At 54.5% G+C, this 19,350-nt stretch overlaps 1 protein-coding gene across 1 annotated transcript in view; it reads left to right on the top strand.

The window, feature by feature from the left end:
- ARRB1 (arrestin beta 1) overlaps positions 1-19,350 on the top strand; it is a 45,170-nt gene that overhangs the window by 11,945 nt on the left and 13,875 nt on the right. The window contains exons 4-9 of the mRNA XM_065397796.1: positions 342-538; positions 9,821-9,880; positions 11,465-11,532; positions 14,300-14,435; positions 14,898-14,982; positions 18,438-18,510. Of these exons, the coding sequence (XP_065253868.1) occupies positions 342-538; positions 9,821-9,880; positions 11,465-11,532; positions 14,300-14,435; positions 14,898-14,982; positions 18,438-18,510 (619 nt within the window). The remainder of the gene's footprint in view (positions 1-341; positions 539-9,820; positions 9,881-11,464; positions 11,533-14,299; positions 14,436-14,897; positions 14,983-18,437; positions 18,511-19,350) is intronic.

Here is a 19,350-nt window from a genome sequence, read left to right as displayed (position 1 = left end):
CTCATCCCCCCCACCCCCACACACACATGAAAGCACGTCTGCACCCAAATCTTTCATCAAACCCATGCAAACGTGCCATGCTAGCAGCTGCCCGTGGCCCTGACCCTCCTCTGTTACACCCGTGGGAATCAGGAGAACCATCCTCATTTATGGGCCCGCTCTTGTGGGTAGGCCAGTCAAGTAGGCGGCAGGAGATGTAGGCTCCAATCCCAGTTGTGCCACATGTTGCCTGTGGGCACTTGGGCAGAGCAACTTGTCTGCCAGTCGCCTGTCACTGATGCTAGCGCTGGTGAGAGGGTTGTTGCTGATCTGTCCCATTTGATACCTTCTGTCCCCCGCAGTCTTTGTCACGCTGACGTGCGCCTTCCGCTACGGACGGGAGGATCTGGACGTGCTGGGATTGACCTTTCGGAAGGACCTGTTTGTGGCCAACATCCAGGCCTTCCCCCCGGTCCCTGAGGAGAAGAAACCCCTGACACGACTCCAGGAGCGGCTGATTAAGAAGCTCGGCGAGCATGCCTACCCCTTCACTTTTGAGGTAGGAGTTTTTCCCATTTCATTCTCCTTTGTCCCCCTTCGTCTCTCATGCCCCTTGGGTGGTGCCTTCGTCCCAAGCCAAGGCAGGGCTGGACCAGATCGGAACTTGGATGAGAAATGCCAGATCACGGCACGAAATGGTCCTGGCAACATGGTAGGTGGCGCTTTGCCATCTGTGCTGGAAAAAAAAATGGGACCACAAGTATCACCCGCAATGTGCTAGGAGCTGCACATATACAGGGAAGGTGCAAACTCCTACGATCAAAGGGCCTGATCCAGCAACAATGGGTCCTGAACCTGTCCATTAAGAGCTGCTCGTGCAGTCTAAGAACAACGGCTTCTATTGAGCCCATACAGGTCTCTGGCCTGGGGTCTGCAGGAGGTCAGACTAGATGATCACAATGGTCCCTTCTGGCCTTGGACTCTATGAATCTATATTTACATTTTGGACCTTAAATTCTCCCAATAGTTTCAGTTGGATACAGGATTCATTTCCCCTTCTTGCCCCAAGCTGCTGGGCAAGGTTGCTGCTTGCTGTTTAAAGACTGTTGCTTTCCACCCCGGAGGTGCCTGCATTTTGATGATGGTGTGAAGTGATCCCTTGATAATGCAGAATTTTTAATCTAAGTTTGTGGAGCGCTTGGCTGAGAGCCACTCTCTAAATGTCCATCGTTATTATCAGCTCAGCAAGTTCAAACAGTTCCTCTGCACCGAGTTGTAATTGCTCTGAGCTAAATGAGCTCTCCCTGGTGTCTGGAATGCAAAAAGGAGCGGCTTGCTGGGTGGTTGGAAAATGTTGTCTAAAATGTAGAGAAGCAAAGAGGCCTGTCCTGCGACCTCCCATACTGATTAAAAGTAACCGACGAAAAGAAAAATATCCAATTATAATGGAGTGGTCTAACATCTGCTCCCGTTGCATCCGCTACCTCCCCTGATCCTGGGCAGGCACTTTGCTGTACTGATCTGGGAGTCACAAGATCTGTCTCTATTCCTGCCTCTACCGCTGACCTGCTGGGTGACCACGAGCATGTCACATCGCCCCTCTGTGCCTCGGTTTCCCCTCCCATCCTTTGCCTATTTAGACAGCTCTTTGGGGCAGGGCGTATCTCTCACGACATGTATATACAGCATTTAGCACAATGGGGCCCAGATTTTGTCTTTTCCTGGAGCTCCCTGGTCATTCCTGGTTTGAGTCAGGTTGAAATCACACCCAGAAGAGCCTGTAGCCCACGAAAGCTTATGCGCTAATAAATTTGTTAGTCTCTAAGGTGCCACAAGTTCTCCTGTTCTTTTTTCTGACTTAGGTCTTTTGATAAAGAATCACTCTAGAACAGTGTTTCGGCAATACTGCCCAGTTATAAACGTTACACAGAGCCCAGGGCCGTGCACAGGGCAATTACAGATTACAGCTAAATACCCCACCCACAAGTCATCCAGAATGAAACGGTTCTTTAAGCGCTCTCACTCGCGGATTTGACAAGACAATCAGGCATAAATCCACGCAAGGCCGCAAATCTCCTAGATTTCTCATGCTTCTCTGTTTCTGGGCTTATATACTCTGTTTTCCCCTCTACCCTTTGACCAGCCCATGTGCGAATAGGCCAAACTGAACAGCGTTCAACTGGAGCAAGTCCCAGGCATCAGACTAGGGACAAAAATAAATAAATAAATAAACGTCGTGCTCTATTAAAGCCCCACCCACAAACTGATGCTCCGCCCACCATCCCAGAATAGCGGCACATTTCTGCTTTACCAGCAGTGCTGGAAAACAAAAATGGGACCACAAGTATCACACGCAATGTGCTAGGAGCTGCACATATACAGTGAGATAGTTAACAGTGTTGATATTATGCTCATTTTGCATCAGAGCAAATGCCCCATTATAGTTTGTGCCAGTCGTCAGAGCTGCTGTTGCAGGCTCTCTGCAGATTCAGGAAGGCAGCGCTGCAGTGGGCCGCATAGGGAAAGCTTTCTTTGCAACCCTTAGAGCTAGGAACTGTTTGTAACATAACATTTTTAATTCTGCAGACACTGATGGGACCTTAAAAATACCCTGCAGCAGTGGGGTACTGCCTCACATTGGCTCAATACATCTAGTCTGGCCCAAGAGTGTTTCCTGAAGCATATTCTCCAGTGCTATGTTCAGTTTAGCTCAGAATTACTCCGTTGGTGAGGTTTCTGCCTCTTCCATGGGGAAACTATTCCACAATCAAATAGATCTCACAGCTTCCAGTAACCAGACAGACATCCCATTAGAGCCGCTAGAACATGCCCTGGTGCGAGCATCCTGCAGACACAACAGAGGAGAGGCAATCAGGGAAACTTTAATATAACCAGCAACCTCTTCTGCTCCCTGATCCAGGGGATAAGGAGGCTGTTGAGTGCCGCTAAATCAGGGGTGGGCAAACTTTTTGGCCCGAGGGCCACATCTGGGAATAGAAATTGTATGGCGGGCCATGAACGCTCACAAAATTGGGGTTGGGGTGTGGGAGGGGGTGCGGGCTCCGGGGCGGGGCCAGAAATGAGGCGTTCAGGGTGCGGGAGGGGGCTCCGGGCTGGGTTGGGGGAGTCGGGTGGGGGGGTGAGGGTTCCGGCTGGGGGTGCGGGCTCTGGGGTGAGGCTGGGGATGAGGGGTTAGGGGTGCAGGAGGGTGCTCTGGGCTGGGACCGAGGAGTTCGGAGGGCGGGAGGGGGATCAGGGCTGGGGATTGGGGGGGAAGGGTGCAGGCCCCGGTTGGGGGTGCAGGCTCTGGGGTGGGGCTGGGGATGAGGGGTGCAGGAGGGTGATCTGGGCTGGGACTGAGGGGTTTGGAGGGCGGAAGGGGGATCGGAGCTAGGGCAGGGTTTGGGGCGCAGGGAGAGGCTCAGGGGTGCCGGCTCCGGGCGGCGCTTACCTCAAGCGGCTTTCAGAAGCAGCGGCATGTCCCTTCTTTTGGAGTGCCAGAGGGGGCCATTGGAGTGTGTAGGAGCCTGAGCAGGGCCATGCCGCTGCTTCCAGGAGCCGTGTGGTGCCGCCCTTGACCCTGTGCCCCGGCTGGAGCTCCGGAGCGGGGCAAGCCCCAGACCCCGCTGCCCTGCACTACATGCCACAGATTGTACTGGCCGGTGGAAGTGGCGAGAAAGCAGTGCTTAAGTACCAGTGATATACACTGCGTAAAAATCTATAGTTGGCTAGAGAAAGGGCTTGGTCTAAGGGTGAGTTATTATTTGTATTACCGTAGTGCCAAGGAGACCCAGTCATGGATCAGCACTATGGGCGGCGGGTACCGTAGGCAAGGGGAGGCTGTGCCTCCCCAAATTGCCTACTGTGGCCCCGCCCCCAGGCCAGCCTGCCTTCTGCAGGGACTGGGGGCTGCCAGGACGGCTGGTGCTGGGCTCGGCTGCCTGCCCGGTGCTCTGGGGCTGGCTGCCCGAACACCAGGACTGGGGGCCGCCGGGGGCACGGCGACCGCATTGCCCAGACACCCGGAGCCCTGGGGCTGGGGGCCACCCGGGGCTGTGAGCGCTGAGGCTGTGGCGCACCGGGGCTGCTGGGGCCTCGCCCTCGGCCATCCAGCGCTGGGGCCAGGGAGCCACGATGGGGGTGCTTTGGGCTCCTGCGCGGGGGGGGGGGGGAGGTAGAAGGGGGGGTAGAAGGGGAGGGGAGGGGTCTCGGGCACAAGGGGAGGGCCCGGGGGTTAGCCTCCCCGGGCGGCCCGGTGACTGGCCACCCAGGACCAGGACCCCATTGTGCCAGGCGCTGTTCAAACCGAGAACAAGCTGATTCCTGCCCCAAGCAGTTTACAATCTAAGTATAAGATAAGAGAGGGAGACAGGCAGATTGTCAGGGGAGTGTCAGGAAACAATGAGACCGTATTGGTCGGCAGGACAAGCCGTGGTCTCTGCACACCAGCAGCCTGACTGTGGTAGGCCTCCTGGCAGAGTGTTGAGGAGGACAATGAGGGAGTGGTTTAAGATCGCAGGCTGTGCCCAGCCAGCGAGCACAGGCACATTGGACTCCACCACAGCAGAGCAGAAAAGCAAAGCAGCAATATTTCCCATGCGTCAGCTAAGCCCCCGGGGTCACCAGATTTGTAAACACTCCCATGTCCTTGTAAAGCAACTTTAATTCCTCCGAATCCCACAGATTAAAAATGTGTTTATACATTTGATAACCTCTTGGGTTTGGGATATTTAAAGGGCCACTCGCTTTAAACTAGATCCTGAATTGTGTGTGGGGGGGTGTTTCTTTTTAAAAGTAGGGAGGGTTGCAAAGCCTAATCTGAACAGAAAGTTTTTGATGGTTTCTTCATTTCAGTGAAAATGGTTCTCACCCCCCATTTAAACCTGACAGTTTCCCATTGGGTACTCTAGTGCCTGAAAACCAGTAAGTGAAACTGACTAGAAATTGACTAATTGTCATGAGGATGAGTTAGTTACAGTGAGGCCCAGAGCCCCAGTAGGAATAATGTCCCCATTGTGCTGGGCGTTTTGGGTAACAGTTTCAAAAGTGTCCAAGGGATTTAGGAGCCTAAATGCTATTGACAGTCAACAGGACTTGTGCTCCTTAGTCACGTAGGACCCTTAGAAAATGTTACCCTGTATCTATATAAGACAGTTTCTACTCCAATAAGCTATGGAATTACTGAGCAAGGATCGGAAGGACAGCCCAGTGGTTAGAGTGCTGGACTTAGATTCAAGTCCCTGCTCTGCCACAGACTTCCTGTGTGACCTTGGGCCAGTCCCTTAGCTTCTCTGTGCCTCAGTTTACCATCTGTACAATGGGGACACCGGCCCTGCCCTGCCTCCCAGGGGAGTGAGTGAGGATAAAGACATTAATGATTGTCAGGTGCTCAGACACGAGGGTGATGGGGCCATGCAAGAACTGAGGACAGGAGGAGGTTAGGGTGAGGCAGTCGCTGTGATTTCAGGACTGTGCATGCTACAGAGAGAAGGCTGCCTCGACCTGGTTGGGGAGGTCAGTTCTTTCAGCTTTTGCCACTGGTAATTTTGTTTTGGTTCAGCCTTAGCCACTGTGACTTTCGAGTCCCATGAAATTGTATCTAGAGAAGTGGGTTTGTTGTCAGACTCGTGGGAGAGGCTGCGGGAAGCACATTTCACTGCATCTCTTCAGGGATGGCTCAGCTTCATTCTTATACAAGGGACTTGTAATCAGCAGCCCCAAACGAAGACTCCTGGGATGCGTCAGTGTCCTGTGGCATGAGGGCTGCATGGCGGAAGGGGGTGGCATGAGGGATTGTAGGCAGGCGACAGGCTGGGGACCGAGAGGTGGCCCAGAACGCAACACAGACCATGACATGAAAAGACGCGGGGTGTGGACTGAGCCGTAGCACAGCAGGATGTGCCAACGGGACATAAAACGAGGTAGAAATGAGCTGGAACCGAGCAGAGAGGTGTAAGTTCCAACCAACCAAGAGCCACCCTTCTTTCTGTCCCTCACCCGCTTACTGGCATCTTAGCAGCCCCTGCAGGACTCGTCCCTGCACCCACGAAAGGCTGTCCTTGTGAAGAGAGACACCAGATAATTATTTATATTATGCTAGCGCCTGGAGGCCCAATCGAGGCCTCAGTGTGCTGGGTGCTGTACACACACACACACTCTGACTGAAAGCTCTTTGGGCAGAGACTTTCCTTTGGTTCTGGGTTTGTGCAGTGCCTGGCACAACGGGGGTCCTGGCCCGTTGACTAGCCCCCCAGGCGCGTGCAGACGACAAACAGTAATAATAAGACCAGCGAGAAGAGCTGACCACAGAAAGACCGGGGCGCGCCAGGGAACAGAGACCGTTATGCTCAGTATAATCGTCAGGCACAGCACACCAGCTGAATGGCTGCTGGTTGAGAGTTTTGTAGGAATCGCGGCGGAGGTGAGATTTGAAGGAGGACGTTGTGGTGACTTCCTCTTGGAGACTGAAATCAAATGGAAAGGGAAGACTAGCACCTGCAGGTCCCGGGAAGGGCTGACAATCCAGCCGCCATCGTCTCCTCTGGAGGCGGTGCCACCTCTCGCCAGCAAACCTTTGTTCAGGGAGGTTTTGTAACGCGGTGCACTGATCTGACAGCAGGGCCCTGGGGCCTGGCGAAGTAGCTTTGTTGGGACTGTCGGTGCAGCCGCTCGTTCTGTGCCGTGTGTGCGCTGGGCTGGAATGGGAGGCAGGACTCCTGGGTTCTGCTCCTGGTGCTGCACCGATATCCTGGGTGACCTTGATCACTTAGGGACAGTTTCAAAAGTGGCCTTTATGCAGGGGTGTCTCTGGTTGCCCAGGGCCTGATTTACGCTCAGCTAAGCAGGCGTGAGGTAGATCAGTACTCGGAGGGCAGGTCTGTGAGGAACATCCAGGGTGGTGCTGGTGAGTCAGTAGGGGGTGCTCTTCCCTCTGAGTCATGGCAGGACCAGTGCCCTAGTGTGGCACTAGGGGGCGCCATGCTTTGGAAGTTCTATCAGATGAGCCCGGGCACTGAGGTCTTGCTATTCGTGCTCATTAAATATCACATGGCACATTTTGTAAGAGATTTGGATCCAACACCCTGGATAACGTCTACTCAGGTCATTCTGTTCTGCCTGTGTACATTCCCCCCTCTCCCCTCTGTGCTTTTAATTGGATACAGCATTCTTCACTCAGCTGTTACACATGTGCTGTGTTCCCCCTCCGAGGTGGCTGCATTTCAGTGGTGGGTGAGATTCTCTCTCAGGAGTCTGGCTGGTGGGACTCGCTCACATGCTCAGGGTCTAACTGATCCCCATAATTGGGGTTGGGAAAGAATTTCCCCCCGAGTCAGATTGGAGGGGGTTTCGCTTTCCTCCGCAGCATGGGGCAGGTTTAAACTAGTATAAATGGTGGATTCTCTGTAACTCAAAGTCTTTAAACCATGACCTGAGGGTGTCAGTGACTCAGCCAGAGGTTCGGGGTCTATTGCAGGAGTGGGTGGGTGGGGTTCTGTGGCCTGCGATGTGCAGGAGATCAGACTAGATCAGGGTTTCTCAAACTTTATTTCACCGTGATCCTCTTCTGACAACAAAAATGACTCCACGACCCCAGGAGGGGGGACGGAAGCCTGAGCCTCCTCCGAGCCCTGCCGCTCCGGGCGAGGGGGCCAAAGCTGAAGCCCAAGGGCCTTTAACCTGAGCCCCGCCACACAGGGCTGAAGCCCTGGGCCCCAGCAAATCTAAGCCTGCCCTGGTGACCCCATTAAAATGAGGAGTCCCGACCCAGAGTACGAGAACCGCTGGACTAGATGATCATGATGGTCCCATCTGGCCTTAAAGTCTATGAGCCTATGAGACTGCTATGTATCCTACAGCTTGCTCATGGGGATAATCTAAGAATTAGAGTTGTGAGAGCCTTGGATGGAAGGGGAAACTACTGGGCCAGAATCTCCATTTACTTCCATACAGCTACTGTGACTGATGCCCACGGGGGATCTGGCCTGCTGTTGTTAAATTGTGGATAATTGTGCCCCCTAGTGGCTGACTGTTGGAACTGCTGCTGTAGGTCACAGTGCCTTGTCCACACATCTCAGCTGGAGCAAGGAACAGCTCCTCCCCGGGACAGCCATCGCAAACGGAGAGGGGCCTGCCGCGCCTGCGTCTGTCGCCCTTCTGCTGGCATCGCCCAGCACGCTCGTTAAAGGGGCTGTGCAGTTTAACTGCGGTTGCTGTGATGCCATTTCATTAACAGCCCCTAGGGGCGAGCGAGAGCTGGGCACCGGGGATTTGAAGCTGCGGCCCCAGGGTCTCCGTCTCATGCAGAATGTTCACTGTGATGCTTCCCGGGGTCGCTGCCACCGGCCGTTAGCATGAGGAAGCCTGTCTGTGCCTGTCAGGGGTCAGCTCCTCAGCCCCACGGGCAACCCAAGCCCTCCCCTCTAGGCCTACGCAGTGACAGGTGCATCCCAATCCCCGAGTCCTTCATCCAGCCCCTGATATGCTGATTCCAAAGAAGCAGGACACCCCAGCTTACCAGTTCCTCCTCAGGTCACTGCTCCGCTACCACCCAGCTCTTAGATAAGTTTATAGTGAAAACAAGGAAAAGTTTATTTACCAGTATAGAGACTCAAGTAACCGCCAGTAGGAGTCTTGGAAGCACATTGTTACATATACAATCAAATCACAACACTCCTCCTAGAGCCTAGACTTAACTAGATCAATGCTCGCCTGAGGTCCTTCCAGCCTTTCACAGCTCTTCAGCTGTGATCTCCCATTCCTGAGACAAGCCCTCCTCAATGAAATACCCCAGCCATCCAATGGCTTTACTCCTGAACAGGATCCCCTCCTGCTGGTTGTTCTCCCTGTAAATTCCCCGCCTCGAAGAGTTCACAGTCTGTTCACTAGCGCTTGGCGCAGTCTGTAAACAGGTGTCCGTTGTGAGACGTGCACTGCCCAATACACGTGCGACCAGACAGAGAGAGACGCGGCTGTTACTTCCTGGTTTCCTGCCTTAAGAATAGAATTTTCACTGGAGACACATAACTTCTAAATACGCACATTTCACAGTGATTACCGTGACCCGTGGCTTTCTGGGCCTTGGGGGAGACGTCACAAGCCACCCTTTAGTGAATTATCCTGCATCTGTCTGAGCCAGAGAACCCTGTAAAACTCTCTGTGCCCCCTGAGCCTTCGCTAGCTGGCACCAAGAGGTCTCTGGCTCACACTCCCTGCTCGCCCATCACCCCGGCTTAGCCAGAGAGCTGTTTGCACACTGAGGTGCAGGGAGAGTCCATGCAGGTCATTGGGGAGAGCAGCAGGGCAGAAAGCAGCCCACGGGTATGCGTGTGGGACTGGGGGACATTCAGGAGATGCCAGAGCTCTCTAAGGAGCCGTCTGACCCCGGCTTGCCGGGCCGGCTGCAGCAACCCTCAGTAGCCGGGACATGGATGCAGGCCGGGTTGTCTCTTGCTTTTGACTCCAGTGCTCCAAGGGGCTGGCTAGCTCCAGCGAGATGCCAAGCACCTGCCCTCGGCCAGGGGCCGGGAGCGCACAACATCCTGCCGGAGGCCTCAGCTCCTTGCAGGATTGGGCCACTCAGCACCGGGGCCAAATTCCCCCCTGGTGTAACTCACCCTTTGGGCCCCCAAATTCAACCCTGCTCAAACCTGGGACGCTGAGACACCCTGGAAGTGCGGGTTCAAATCCACAGGAGGCCGGCTGAGCCCTTCATCCTTCCAAGATAGGTCACTAGCGTCCCATGCTGCAGTAGAGCGAGTGTGTGTGCAGCAGGTGGGTACTTGGGCTCTTCCGTGGGCTACCCCTGGTTACAATCCAATCCTGCCCTTCATTTCTGTTTCAGATCCCTCCCAACCTGCCGTGCTCCGTCACGCTGCAGCCTGGACCGGAGGACACGGGGAAGGTAACTTCGTTTGTGTCCTCTCTGTCGGTCAGTAGCTCCCAGCTTCTCCCCTGCTCCGCAGAGGCATGGCGATCGCTCAGCCAGACTCCGCCAATCCCGGGGGTCGCTCCAGAAGGCCTGGGCTGGCTCAGACGTTCTGAGTGCCCCAGCAATGGGTGGCAGCGTCTCGGACCGATGACGCTGTCTCGCGCTACTCGGAGCTCTTCGGGTGTCTGAGGATCCTGGAGCGAATTCCATGCAGCTTCCAGGGGATGATGAGGTGGCCTTAAAGAGGTGGCTCTCCTCTGAAAAGGGACTATAAGCCAACGGCAAGGTGGGGGGCTCCTTATTTATTGTGTCTCAGTCCTTTCCAGACCAGCTTCAAACAAAAGGATTTCTGCTACGGGATTCTCAGTACTGGGATTATCACCCTGGCCCAGCTGTGCTGGTGGAATGACGTCGAAGTCACTACGCAGTACAGAGATCCCCAGTACTGCCGGCTCCCCCGGGAGCTGAGAGTCAAGCTGGGTTCCTCCCTTCTTATGCTTCATAACCAAATAAATGGTCCACAGGCCAAATGACATCCTTAATAGCAAGGGGGTCACGTTGGGTTTTCCATGGACTTGCAGAATGGCCCTGTCAATGGAGCACCGTGAACAATTCCGTTGATGCCCCCAAAAAAACAGACTCCAGCTTCCTCACCCAGAGCCCTGCTTGCTCTGAAAGGCTAAAGGGGGCCCAGACTTGTGGTCACTAAAGCCAGCAGCTCTGGCTCTGACACACACAATAGGCAGATCTGCTGAGCAAGGAAGGGCAATTTCTACAAGAACAGCCCCTTACAACCCAAGCTTGTCCTGTCTCTGTATGAATATTAATGCTCCCATAGTAATAAACTCCATTAAACTTAGCATGGTAGCATTTGCCCCATTGTCTGTACCCCAGTTTTCACCCTCCACCAGCCTGATTTTCAGGTGCTTCTTGCCTGCCACCCTCCAGGGCAGGTGGAAAACTTCTGCCCAGGGGAAAAGTCGGGTTTTCTCCACTCGCTCACCATTCCAAACCTGCTACGGGGATTCTGCTCCAACTCCCCCACATTCTTCCCTCCCGAAAAATGACCCTTTGCACTGAGACCAGATCCTGAACATGTCAGCCCAGAAGAGGAGCTTTGTGGAAGGGTAGGAGCATGTGGAAACGGGAATTGGTTACTTGGTCTTAGCGATTGCTACGAGACCACAGCTCAAATGTAGACGTTGTAATACCTAGGATTCATAACCAGGCTAGCCGCTTGGAACTTGGTGGTAATACTCGGACTAGAACTCAAATCCTTTTGTTTGAAAGGCCCAGACCCCTGCCACATGAGCTAAAGGAGAATCTCCATTAGCAGTACGGGGGCTATGATAAAGTTGAGCATTTCTGAGGCCTTCAAATAGAGGATAGTGGTGCACGCAGCCGGTCTAGGAGTGCAGAGTGGCGTGCACACACGCTCCAGCTGGCACTTTACCGTGTTTGGACATGTCAAAGCTGTTAGACCCCTGCTGGGGAGATAAGGAAGGGCCAGGAGAAATGATTTCCCAGCTTCCTACCCCACTTTGTTCTGCTTTGTAGGCCTGTGGCGTTGACTACGAGGTGAAAGCTTTCTGTGCAGAGAACCTGGAGGAGAAAATCCACAAGAGGTAAACGGGCCCGATGTTTGTATTGATGCCGCCCGGCGGCACTGGGGAGAGAACACAGAGCCAGGGGACGGAACGGTTCAGCCAGCTGTGAACAGGCCTCAGAGATCAGCTCTTGGGGAAGCCGGTGCCGCTGCCCTGACGGAGTCGAGGATGCTGACACCGCAGGCTGCACATGGAGCAGAGCTGTTGCTCAGTCCCGTAACGGCAGCTCCACAGCAGCTGGTCGGTGTTAGCTGGAAATAACAGCGGCTTGCCCTATACACCCCATCCTCCACAGCCATCGGTGGCCTTTGTGGGCCTTCCACACGCCTTGTTCTGATCCCTAGCCTGCCGCTCGCTTCCTTCCACTCGCTCACGGGGCCAGCGGTTTCCCCCAGCTGGGGCGAAGAGCCAAGTTCCAACTCCAGCCTGGCCTGCCTCTCCGGGAGCTGAGGTCTGGATCCCAACCGCCCGCATGAGCTCCAGCTGCGCTAGGCTGGTAGCGTCCCCTACGCCAGCCCCTGGTCTGTCACGCTGGGGTGGTTGGTTCCCGTTTGTCTGCAGTGCTCGCGAGTGGGAAGGGACTGGGAACGTTCGCCCTCTCCCCAGAACAGCATCATCCCCTCGAGCAGCTTGTCACCCAGCCCAGCAACAGGCAGGAGCAGTGCCCTTTGACTGCAGCTTGTGCAGCTCCCCAGCCCGCAGACAGCACAGAGGGCCTCTGGGCGTGTCCTGCTCCGGGGTAGCATCTAGCCCCTCCGAGGTCTCCATGCAGGCGGGGGCAGGGCCCTGTACTAACCCCTCGCAGCCCTTGTTGGATCGCCCAGTGGATCGCTAGGCCGGAGATTTCCCCCACTGACAGGGAGCACAGCGTTTGGGTCCCGCTGGGGGTGGGTCGTGGAAGTGCTAGTCAGAGAGCTCCTGTTAGGGGTACGGTGGGGACGGAGCAGATGCGCTGAGGGAGAACAGCAGGTGAGCTTCAGCGCTGGCAACCCACTGAGCGGCACGGAAGCTGTTTCCCCCTCGGAAACATGACTGGGTTCACAGCCCCCCCGTGTCACAGAGTCATTAAGCTCAGGTAGTAACTATCCAGGCCTCTCTCTCCGGAGGTTCTAGGCTCTGGTCCCCACTTGTGGCATGGTTACGCTGCCAGACAGATCAGTATTATCCTCCTTGTTATATAGGGGAAACTGAGGTACCAAGAGGGTAAATGACCAGACCAAGGAAGCCGGTTACCCAGGGAGGGGTGGGGGATGGGTTAGCACTTGTGGCACATGTGTCAGTAGTAGTGGGGGCCAACCCCACTGTAGTGCGTAGGAATTGGGTACTAACCCTTTAAATATTTTGAGCGCCCTCTAGTGGGCCCCAGAGCCAATGGCGAGGTAGCTAGTTTGGGTGTTTGTACGTTCATTAACAGGCTGAGCTGAAAGCCCGCGGTGCCCCTGTGCTTTCCTCATGCTCTTAATTAGGCTTGGCAGAATTCGATTTTTAATTTTTTCTCATTTGGATGGATATTACTGGTGTTTCTTTCCAAGCATTTTTCCCGATTTTGCTCTATTTAAATTCTCACAGTAACAGGAAATTCTGGGGGATCTGACAATAGTTATGTAACGCCAAGCGATGTGGAGATTCCAAAACGTTCAAGCTTTAGGCACATTAAAACCCAAATCGTGTCTCCAGCGGCCTTTTCTTCCTTTGCCTAGCTGTAGGTTTTGATTATTGCCGCCTGGAAATCGTTTTGTGTTCGTTTGCGTGTTTACAGTGAAATCGACATATAAAAATCAAAACCTTCCAAGCCAGCTGTTAATGTGTGAAGAGCAAAGACACAGGCCCCTTCCTCTCCCACCCCACTGTTTCATCCCCCCGCATGTGTGGGTCTATGACACTTTGTGTGTGGGGCTCACTATGACTGGCTGTCGGTGAGGTTGGGTCAAGGTTATCTGCTGTGACAGGTCCAGGGGAAGTCTGGATGAACTGAGCCTCACTAGAGCCAACGCTGAACCTGGCTCCTAGGGGCTTCCAGCAGCCTGACAATGTGCCTGACAGCGGGAAGGAAACGGTGCATTCGCTGACTCCACACAGGCTTGGCCCTGGGTGAGCAAGCCAGGTGCACCATCTTGTGGACAAAGGCGGAGTGACTCGCACGCAGCCCTCGGAGGCTCCAGCCTGGCTTACCTGAGCCTACAACGGGGGAGTTGCTGCTGGCCCTTTTCGATGGGACCGTCTTGGTGTTTCTGGGCCTGTGCCGTCAGGAGGTGACAGGGAACCTTGTATTTCATTCACCCCGAGCAAGCGTCCTGACATGTTGTGACAGTGGAGCGTGACTGACGCGGGGATTTGACCTGAGACAAGTCAAGTGACTGAGTCACCTAGTGGTTAGAGCTGAGTGTGGGAGCCAGGGTCCTGTCCTTAGCGCTGCCTCTAAAAAGTCACTTCACCTCTCTCCCTGCGGCTGGCTAAAGGCAGGATCCAAGGAGCCGGCCTGGGCTGGGAAGGGGCTCGTGGAGCCCTGAAGCGCTACCAGGAAAAAGGGGAGCAGGCGAGGGAGATGGGGGGCCCCTTTGATTTGTTAGTGCCAGGGCAGGACTGGATCAGGTCCCGCGTCATTCTGATCCCACCCCTGGCTCTGGGTCACAGGAAGAGGTGGTTAAAACGCCCCCCACCCCTGAGGGGGGATGGCAGGGTTAATTGGTCTGTCTGAGTTTGGGGTGCCAGGGAAGCCTGCTGGCACCCTGGGGCAGATCCCCACCGGCTCGGGCTCAGCCTCTGCCTCCACATGTGCCGGCAGGAATTCTGTGCGCCTGGTGATCCGCAAAGTGCAGTACGCGCCGGAGAGACCGGGCCCCCAGCCCATGGCGGAGACCACCAGGCAGTTCCTGATGTCCGACAAGCCACTGCATCTGGAGGCGTCCCTGGACAAGGAGGTACGACACACCCCACTTCTCCCTGGGGCTGCTGTGTCTCTCGGCAGCATGGGGCCCTCACGCCGGTGCCTAATGGCTGCCCTGAGCCCGTAGAGCGAGGAGCAGGTCCCAAGGGAAATCCCCGGGAAATATCCTGGTGCCCAAATTCACAGCAGGTGCAAACGGGTTCCACGCCATGGACGGCCTCCAGCCCCACCACTTAACTCAGCGCCGAGTGCAGCCCAGGGCTGGGGACCTGGTGAACTGACACCGCAAAGGGTTGGCAGAGATCCTGGCTGTTTGATCCCCGCACAGCTCTCACCGGGGGGGGAGACCTTCTGGGCGTTGTTAATAAACATTGGTGTGAGGGTACCCCCCCCCCGAGCCATCCCCTGATTGGGGGGGGTGCCCTGACCTGCACAGGCAGGAAGCCCCCTCGCACCTGCCTCCTGCTGACACAGGCCGGGGCCCTTGTTCCTGCAGATTTACTACCATGGCGAGCCAATCAACGTCAACGTCCATGTGACAAACAACACAAACAAGACGGTGAAGAAGATTAAAATCTCAGGTAAAGGGGGCGCCCGCGATCCCTGTATCGGCCGTGCACAGTGGCAGGAGGGGACCGTCACAGGCTGTTGCAGCTGGGCCACCCCCTCCTTCCATTGGAGTCCCTTTAAACCCTCTCCCCAGCCTTCCCTGACCCCCAGCAGCTGCCCTGACCCTCCCTCACATGCTGAATCCCCTTCCCACGCCCTCAACTGCCCGACTTCCAGCATCCCCTCCCCCATCCAACCCCTGATGAAGCCCTTCCTCCCTTATCCATCCCCAGACATCTTCTCCCAACCTGCCTCGCCCCCTGGCTGGCTCTTTTCCTGCACCCCCCGAGATCTGCTCCCACCCGACTCCCCTGGCATGCTCTGGGAGCATCTAGCTGTCTGCCTAAGGGCAGAGTCTGGCTGGGTGACCGTCACAGGGATGAGAGCAGTGGTGGGCCAGGGAGCCGAGACCGCCTCTATTCCCAGCTGTGTCACAGATACCCTGGGTGGCCCCGGGCTGAGTCACTTCACCCCTCTGAGGCCCAGCCTGGATTCCAAGGGACCATCTCTCCCGATACATGGAACACTTTGGTCCCCAGGACTATCACCCCAGCTCCTTCCACCAGCGCTGCATTCCCAGAGCACAGGAAAGGACGTTCCTCCCACTCCAGGGGCCAGCTGGACCATATGGTGCTGACAGAGGTGTTTTCCCAGGGGGCCCTTGAGCCAGACGATTACAGAAAGATGCAGCCGCAGGCTAGCAAGGAAAGGGGGCTGGAAAGGCGAGCTCTGAGAACGGGAGATGAGCCCATCACCCTGCTCAGCAATGGAGGAGGGGCGTGTAGGGGAAAGACACCTGAGAGCTGTGGCTGATGAGTGAGGTCAGGGTGCTCTTCTTGTTCCCACGGGCCCGTAAATGGGGCGGAATGGCCAACGCCAGTAAGGACTGAGGAGCAACACCCAGGGCATGGCCACACTCAGTGCCCGGATCAGCTGGCTCGGGCTGGGGCTGGGGGGCTGTAAAATTGCAGTGTCGATGCTCGGGCTGGAGTCCAGGTTCTGAGACCCTCCCCCCCCCCACATGGAGTCTCAGAACCCAAGCGCCAGCCCGAGCCCAAATATCTCCACTTCAGTGTTACAGCCCCACAGCCTGAGTCAACTGACCCGGGCCAGCCGTGGGTCTGAGCACCCACAGAAAAAAATAGCGGGTGCTCAGTACCCACTGGTAGCCCTGCAGATCAGCTCCTACCCCTCCCCCCAGCGCCTCCCACCCACCAGTGGGCCCTGTGGATCAGCTCCTCCCCCTCTCTCCCAGTGCCTCCCTCCCTCCCAGTGCCTCCCGCCCTCCATGATTAGGGTGACCAGATGTCCCAATTTTATAGGGACAGTCCTGATTTTTGGGTCTTTTTCTTATATAGCTCCTATTCCCCGCCCTCCCCCCCATCCCGATTTGTCACACTTGCTGTCTGGTCACCCTATCCGTGATCAGCTGTTCTATGGTGTGCAGGAGGTGCTGGGAGGGAGGGTGAGGTGCGGGGGCAGGAAGAGGCAGGGGGAGGGGGCAGAACGGGGCAGGGCACAGGTGGGGTGGGAAGAGGCGGGGCGATGCTGGAGCAACAAGGATTAATGCGATCCTTGTATGTATAAACCAGGGCGTAGTGAGGAGGGAGGCGATTTTACCTCTGTATACAGCGTTAGTGAGACCAGGACTGGAATATCGTGTCTAGATCTGGTGTCCAAATTTGAAAAGGGTGTTGAAAAACCGGAGAGGGTGCAGAGCCACAAAGCGATCCGAGGGCTGGAGAAAATGCTTTAGATGAGACACAAAGAGCTCCGTTCGTTTGGTTTAGCAAAAAGAAGGTTGCGAGATGACTTGATGACAGGGTATAAGTACTTTAATGGGGAGAAAATAATGGGTGCGAACGGGCTCTTTGATCTAGCTCAGGGGTTCTCAAACTGTGGGTCGGAACCCCCTGAGGTTATTACATGGGGGTCGGGAGTACATGCACGAAACAGAGAGCAACTGCTATAAAATATCTAATTTAAATCGAAAGCGTTTTAGAAAATTACACACACCTTTCCCTTGCAATGTAGTGCATTTACTTCAAAAAGTATTATAAACATCTCATGCAGGGATCGTTGTTCCTCAACAATATATACGTTTGGATTATCACCACATGAAAGAAATTGGACTCTGAGGACTGTAGTATTGTGTTGTGCAGGTTTGTGGTCTTGAGACTAAAAAGATGAGACTGAGGCAACATGAGAGGGCCGATATTAACAAACATACAAAGATCACATTTCACAGCAGACCCGCTAGCTAATAAGCCTGCTGTGAAAAGTCATCTCTGTATATTTGTTAATATCACTTTCCACAGCCTCCCAGCTAGCTAGCAAGTCTGCTGTGAAAAGTGATATTAACAAACATACAACGATAACTTTCCACAGCAGACTTGGTGCCCCATTGCCCCCCTTACTTCTGCACTGCTGCTGCCCAGCTCTGAAGGCAGCGCTGCTGCCAGCAGCAGCACACCAGGAAGGGGGGCAATGGGGCACTAAGTCTGTTGCGAAAAGTGATATTGACAAAGTTTCTTCACGTGTCCTCCCCCCCCAGTATTAAACAGTAACTATTAAAGAGAGAACTTTTCTGCTTATAACGATAATTCGATAAAAATGTGTTTTAGTCGTAATTTCAAAGCGGTGAGAAAAGGTCAATTCTTTTTAAACAATAGGATTATAAATTTAGCATTTAAAATAGTGTTAAATATAAAAACTGTTGTTTTTAATGTATAAGGGGGGGGGTCGCCCTAAGAGGCTTGCTGTCTGACAGGGGTCGCCAATACAAAAAGTTTGAGAACCACTGATCTAGCTGACAAAGGCAGACCAAGAACCAGTGGCTGGAGGCTGAATCCAGACGCATTCAAATTAGAAATAAGACTCAAATGTTTAATGGTGCAGGTGATTAGCCACTGAAACCAGCTCCCAAGGGACGTGGTGGATTCTCCATCTCTTGATGTGTTCAGATCCAGACTGGCTGCCTTTCTGGGAGACGTGCCTTCGCCAAACACAAGTTTAACTTTGCTCAAACACAAGTTACCGGGCTCAGTAGGGAGGTAACTGGGTAAAGTGTAATGGCGTGTGATAGACAGGAGGGCAGACTAGAGGATCTAAAAGTACCTTCTGGCCTTAAACTCTGTATAAGATACTATGGACTAAATGTCCAGGTATCTATTCCTGTCCCCATTCTCCCGTATCACTGCTGGGCTGCGGTACCAGGAATGGGGTTGGGGGTGAGGGTGGAGGGTGTTGATCCCTTATGTCTCACTATCCCCAGAAGTGGTGCTGAGACCAGCCGCCACTGCCTGTGGTGCCACCACGTGTCCCTGACTGCCTAACAACACGGCACAGGCTGGCAGGGGCTCTCACCTCTGCTGCACTGAAGCACACTCTAATCTTGGCCTTCCCTGTCTGTCTGTCTCATCCCCAGTGCGCCAGTACGCGGACATCTGCCTATTCAACACTGCTCAGTACAAGTGCCCCGTGGCTGTGGAAGAGGTGGAGTGAGTATGCCCATTCGCTTCCTTTGGTGGTATCATGGCTGTGGCTCGTCTCCAGAGACCAGACCACATCTCGCCGCGCTGGGGCTCCCCACCGAGCCCAAGCTTAGCAGGAGAGCTCGGATTTTCATGGCTCTCGTCTGCTTCCTACAAGATCGAGGACCATTAAAGAACCGATCTCCAGGATTATGCAAAACTGGTCTCTTCTGACTCACAGCCCTGCCCCCCGTGTGTGCGCCAGAGTCAGAGCAGCTGAGTTTACTTACTTAAATAAGGCTTATGTGATGGGGTGAAGCCCCTCTGGAACCAGGAGGGAAAGAACTGATTGGCTAGACAAACTGCCAATCAACCAGAGAGACAGGCGGGATTTCTCTTTAGCGCAAAGGGTTCTGGGTCAGGAAGCCCTCTATAAATCCTCTGGCTTCCTCCCAGGTAGGGAGTCAGAGCTGTGGGGCTGGGGAGGAAGGCCTGTTATGAGGCATAGGAAGAACTTTGACTGGGTAAGTGGAGTGATGGGATGGGATGGAAAGGGATCCACTGTTCTTTTGGTTTTTGGTTTTGTTTAAAAGGAAATGTTGGTACCGTTTCTTTTCCGCTAACCCCCTCTGAACTTGGGCCCGCTGATCTGCCATGGCTTTACTGCTTTTCACTCCGTCGGCCATGTTCTGAGTCCAGGATCTTTATTGTTGCGGGTGTATAAAGACCCCAGCTTGACTTGTAGGGCCCAGGCTGAGTTTGGTGGAGAAATATCTCTTGACTTGTGATCTGGAGTCCTTGAGACAACAAACAGGGAGGCCCCACAATGGTATTTTTTGAACGTCCCTTTAAATAGCGCTGGATGCA

This window comes from Emys orbicularis, chromosome 1 (assembly GCF_028017835.1).
Source record: "Emys orbicularis isolate rEmyOrb1 chromosome 1, rEmyOrb1.hap1, whole genome shotgun sequence".
In the NCBI taxonomy this organism is placed as follows: Eukaryota; Metazoa; Chordata; order Testudines; family Emydidae; genus Emys; species Emys orbicularis.
This window is presented reverse-complemented; position numbering and strand designations above follow the sequence as displayed.